The following is a 4,784-nucleotide window of genomic DNA, read 5'->3' as shown; positions in this document are numbered from 1 at the left end:
GCAACACCAAACTTCGTCAAAATTAACATGAAAACGAGTCGTTTCTGTCCCTCCGTCAATTAATCTATACATTTAACTTTTTATTCAAACTAAAAGACGACCTTACATGTTGAATGAGAGGTTCTATTTACTATTCTTTTTCAATACTTTTACATTCTCCGTGGATTTTAAACAAAAAATAAGTTAACATGTTTCTCGGAATTAATAATTTCCTGTTATTGTTTTTTTATAATTTCATATATGCCTCACTTATAATTTCACAGTGGTTCGAGTGCTCCTTAGTTTTTCTTTTGTGTCAAACTTTGTTTCAATATTTTTGAAAACATGGCAAAACTCTATGAAACCTCACTATCAAATTCACGCCGGAAGCAAAGCAAATTACCCTAGGATGATGATTAGCTGCACCGTTAATTATATGCTCTTCCTAAATTCCAGAACAATCCCTAGTGCATATAAGTTCCATCACAAATATTTAATCCGATGGTTCCGGTGGCGCCACATGCTACCTACGGGACGATCACTCGCTGGGTCGCTTGTATTTCCCCACGTTTCTGCCGCGTGCCCACCGCAACCGCACACGAGAGAGCGTTTACTGACGAGTCGTCGGTCAGGTAGGATCACATCGCCGTCTCCTATTCCTCTCTCTCCATCCTATCCGTCCTCCAGACTCTCGGGCAGGGGCAGAACGGTCATCTGAAGCCTGGTTCTTCTCTTTTAAAATCAGCGGTGGCCAACGCAGCCCCCCTGTGAGTTGTGCGTCGTGACAGCAGAGAAAAAAGGGTTCTTTCACCGGCCCCGCTCCCCGCCCGAATCCGAAGCCGCCAAAACGCGAACCACCTTCCCCTGCTCGGCGCCAACTGCCAACGGCACGGCGGTCAGCCCCCGCCGACGCCGACGCCGCCTCCCTGAATATTAAGGTTTGCCGCCTCGCCTCCGCCGCATTCGTTCGTTCGCTCGGCGTGCATATTGCCTGGTTTTATAGCGGGGAGTTTCTTGGTCGTGTGGGCGTGTGCCGAGCATGTCGGTCTGGCGCGGCTATTTCTGGGCGCTTCCGCCGCGGAATCGCGGGAGTGTCGGATCTTTGCCCTCGTCGGATTCGAGTTCGGGGGAGCCTTGTTCTGCCGCGTGATTTGGCGCTTCTTTTTTCTCGGCCTAGTGTCCTTTCCTCCACGCTTTGCCGTATTCGTGCGGCTCGCCTTGACCCTCGACAGCTCCTCTGAGCTCCTCTCGCCACTTTCCATGGCGTCTCTGCTCTCTGCTGCTCTGCTTTGATTGGATAGAACATGCCTCGTTTCTTTTAATTACCATGCTGTTTCCGTTGATGCTGATGTTTTTCTCGTGCGAAATTCAGGTTGGGATCATTGATTCGCGCGCCATATAATCCGGCCCAGAGATTCTAGCCCGTGCCCGGTCTCTGCTTCCCATGGCCGGGTCCATCGCGGCCTCGGCCTTCTTCCCGGGGCCGCCAGCGCCGCCCGCCGCGCCAAAGAACGCCCTCGGCGAGCGCCCGGACATCCTAGACGTCCGCGGCATCACCGCCGCGAAGCCGTCCCCGTCATCCTCCGCGGTACGAGCCGCCAGGACGCGCGCGCACGCCGCGGTGCCCAAGGTGAACGGCGGCAAGTCCGCGCTGGAGCACGAGCCCGCCGCGTCCTCCTCCTCCTCCGCGGCGCCGAGGACGTTCTACAACCAGCTGCCCGACTGGAGCATGCTGCTGGCGGCCATCACCACCATCTTCCTCGCCGCCGAGAAGCAGTGGACGCTCATCGACTGGAAGCCCAAGCGGCCCGACATGCTCGTCGACACCTTCGGCTTCGGCAGGATCATCCACGACGGCTTCATGTTCAGGCAGAACTTCTCCATACGCTCCTACGAGATCGGGGCCGACAGGACGGCCTCCATCGAGACGCTCATGAACCACTTGCAGGTGACCTGCCCGCTGCTCAACTTTTTTTCAGGCAACTACGAGATTGTTCTGTTCGGGTAGTGGACCACTCTTGACAGTTTTTCTTTCTTTTTTGGTTTTGATTCAGGAAACTGCACTCAATCATGTGAAGGGCGCCGGGCTGTTAGGAGATGGATTTGGTTCAACGCCGGAGATGAGTAAACGAAACTTGTTCTGGGTTGTCAGTCAAATGCAGGCCATCGTCGAGCGTTATCCGTGCTGGTATATTTCGCAGACTTGCATTTTCTTTCTTTTTGTTCTGCTGTATAACTTGAGCTTCTTGAATATCAGTATGTTGCTACCATTGACAGCATGTGTTTATTCTTCGGTACATACAAACAGTTTTTAGATATGGATTTATACTTCGATTCCAGCCTTTTTGCCATGGTACTGCACTAGTATTTTGCTGTAGTTGTAGTAACGAGCCTATATGCTTTACAACAATCTTGGAACAATCAGTTCAGTTAAGGGGAGTTTTCGAGTTGTTTAACAAATAAATGTGAAAGTGATGCTCCATAATAGTCTGCTTTATCTCAACAATTATTAGGTCAGCAATTGCCATCCGTCACTGTGTGTGCAGGTAGCAGACTTTCAGTAGGGGCCTTCTTTGATTCTCTTAATGTCATGTGTTGCATTTACTGGCAGATTTTAAAAGGGTTTACTTTTCTGTTGCGTGTTTCATAAAGGGGCTACTTTTCTGTTGTTTTAATTTTGTTTTCGTTGTTCTGCAGGGGTGACACTGTCGAGGTGAATACTTGGGTTGGTCCTCATGGTAAAAACGGAATGCGTCGAGATTGGCATATACGCGATTCTTTGACGGGCCATACAGTAATGAAGGCTACAAGGTTCAAATTATAATCACTCTCATAGACAGAACCAATAACACATCCTTCTAGCATTAGCTAATGCTCGGTTGATTTGTTTTTCTTGTGCTCCATGTTCACAACATCGCAATTTCAACAATTCTAATTTTATTTAAACTTGCAGTAAATGGGTTATGATGAACAAGCTTACTAGAAAGCTTGCGAGGATTCCTGATGAAGTGCGGACTGAAATAGAGCCGTACTTCTTTGAGCATGCTGCTATTGAAGATGAAGATAACCGAAAACTTCCTAAATTGCCAGAACATGATCGTGCTACCTCAGCCAAATATGTCCGGACAGGCCTGACTGTAAGTTGTCCATGCTCATTCATACAAGATTGCAAGTCTATTCTACATGGCTAGCTGTCTTACATTGTTTGCTTCTTTTTTGTCATATGTAATGCAGCCTCGGTGGGCTGACCTTGATATCAATCAGCATGTCAATAATGTTAAATATATTGGCTGGATACTTGAGGTAAAAGACAAAGTTCCCTTTTTTGTGCATCTTTATTGATCGCTGAGACTCAAATTTTTTACTTCCAGAAGCTTTAGTAGCAAACTGTTTCTAGAAGTTAAAAGGCACTAGACTTTAGGAGCCAACTGTTTCAAGAAGTTAAAAAGCACTAGAACTCTAGGCACTTAAGGGGCTCAAAGTCATGCCTTTTAACCATGGTTAGACTTTACTGTACCAAAATATGAGATAACACCTGGCCAAATATCCCAAAATCTAGCGTGCCTACGCTACTAAAAGCTTGTACACCTACAAATTCCTGATGTAAGCAAATAATATTAGTCAACACTCCTGCCTTTCAAAGTATAAGTTGCAAGTTGTCTGTCTTGCACAACTTGGACAAGAAATGTATTTTCTGGCAAATTTAACTATGTTAGGTTGGTCACCTAGTTACCTAACCATGTTGCTCACTTGTGTCACTTTCCTAAAAGATCCTGACTTGAATTCTTCTATGCTACTTGTCTGTATATCATTCGTTCTTTTTTTTTTAGATCAAAGAACTAGTGCATAAACATAATGGTTAAGTGTCTGATTGATAATATGCCATGTGTCATGTGAATGCAAATTTCAGAAAAAACAGAGTAATTAATTGTTAAATGGCCTGCAACCCCAGGCAGTGAATCAAAAAATAGCCAAAAATAAATAAGGAGAATTGACATTTTGTCAGTACATTGTAAGAAAATATTGCTACATGTGCAGAACTTGAATGTTAACCCAATTTCTTTTTTCCTCTTAGAGTGCGCCAATGTCCATTCTGGAGAATCATGAACTGGCGGGCATGGTCCTGGATTACAAAAGGGAGTGTGGCCGAGACAATGTCCTGGAGTCGCACACTACCGTGTACACAGATTGCACCAACGAGTCCGGAGAAACAACTTTGCACTGTGAGCATCTGCTGAGACTGGAATCAGGACCTATCATAGTGAAGGCCCGGACCACGTGGAAGCCCAAGGGAACCAAGTGCCAGGAAACGTTGGCTCTATCATGGTGATTTTCGGCAGGGAACAATTTGGTAAAGCCGCGAACGACTACTCTTGTTTTCTACTGGAAAGCACACATATACATGGATTATAGATTTATAATCCCAATAGGCCGTGACAATGGGATACCAAAGTTATTTAGAAAGAAAATGTGTGAGAAGGGTGGAGATTATAAGAGGAGGACAATTAAGGAAGTGATGAAGCACAGTACAAAAGACAAAGAAGGCATCTTGTGCATGCTTTGTCGTTACAGTTTTCCTTTCTTTTCTTTTCTTTGTGAAGATCTTGAGCTACAGGAATGGGTGTTGTAAACTTGTAATTACTGAGATTGTAGCGACTGTTGTGTGATGGGAAGTGAATGCTTCTCACACTCCTATGTAGGGCTGTGTCTATATATAATAGGAGCCCTTGAAAGCAGTTTGTTGTAGGGAAACTTTAAGTTCATACAGATTATATTGATTTATTGTAAATTCGAGGTATCTCGAG

The 4,784-nt window shown here is 45.7% G+C and overlaps 1 protein-coding gene across 1 annotated transcript; it reads left to right on the top strand.

Moving 5' to 3' along the window:
* The first annotated feature begins 1,422 nt into the window (after positions 1 to 1,422).
* Positions 1,423 to 4,504, top strand: LOC124694876 (palmitoyl-acyl carrier protein thioesterase, chloroplastic-like). Its single transcript, XM_047227808.1, has 6 exons — positions 1,423 to 1,927; positions 2,034 to 2,167; positions 2,677 to 2,790; positions 2,933 to 3,116; positions 3,214 to 3,282; positions 4,055 to 4,504. Exons 1-6 carry the CDS (start codon positions 1,424 to 1,426, stop codon positions 4,307 to 4,309), a joined length of 1,260 nt encoding a protein of 419 aa, XP_047083764.1. The 5' UTR covers position 1,423; the 3' UTR covers positions 4,310 to 4,504.
* Positions 4,505 to 4,784: the final 280 nt, after the last annotated feature.

Source organism: Lolium rigidum, chromosome 1, assembly GCF_022539505.1.
Source record: "Lolium rigidum isolate FL_2022 chromosome 1, APGP_CSIRO_Lrig_0.1, whole genome shotgun sequence".
Classification (NCBI taxonomy): Eukaryota; Viridiplantae; Streptophyta; class Magnoliopsida; order Poales; family Poaceae; genus Lolium; species Lolium rigidum.
Note: the sequence above shows the minus strand (reverse complement) of the source record. Positions and strands in the feature narration are given on the sequence as shown.

Bases quoted from the DNA above. Each gene is read 5' to 3' on its own strand.
- LOC124694876 (XM_047227808.1), top strand. From the start codon at position 1,424: ATGGCCGGGTCCATCGCGGCCTCGGCCTTCTTCCCGGGGCCGCCAGCG. The intron at 2,791-2,932 runs GTTCAAATTATA...TTAAACTTGCAG, and splicing joins ACAGTAATGAAGGCTACAAG to TAAATGGGTTATGATGAACA. The intron at 3,283-4,054 runs GTAAAAGACAAA...TTTTCCTCTTAG, and splicing joins ATATTGGCTGGATACTTGAG to AGTGCGCCAATGTCCATTCT.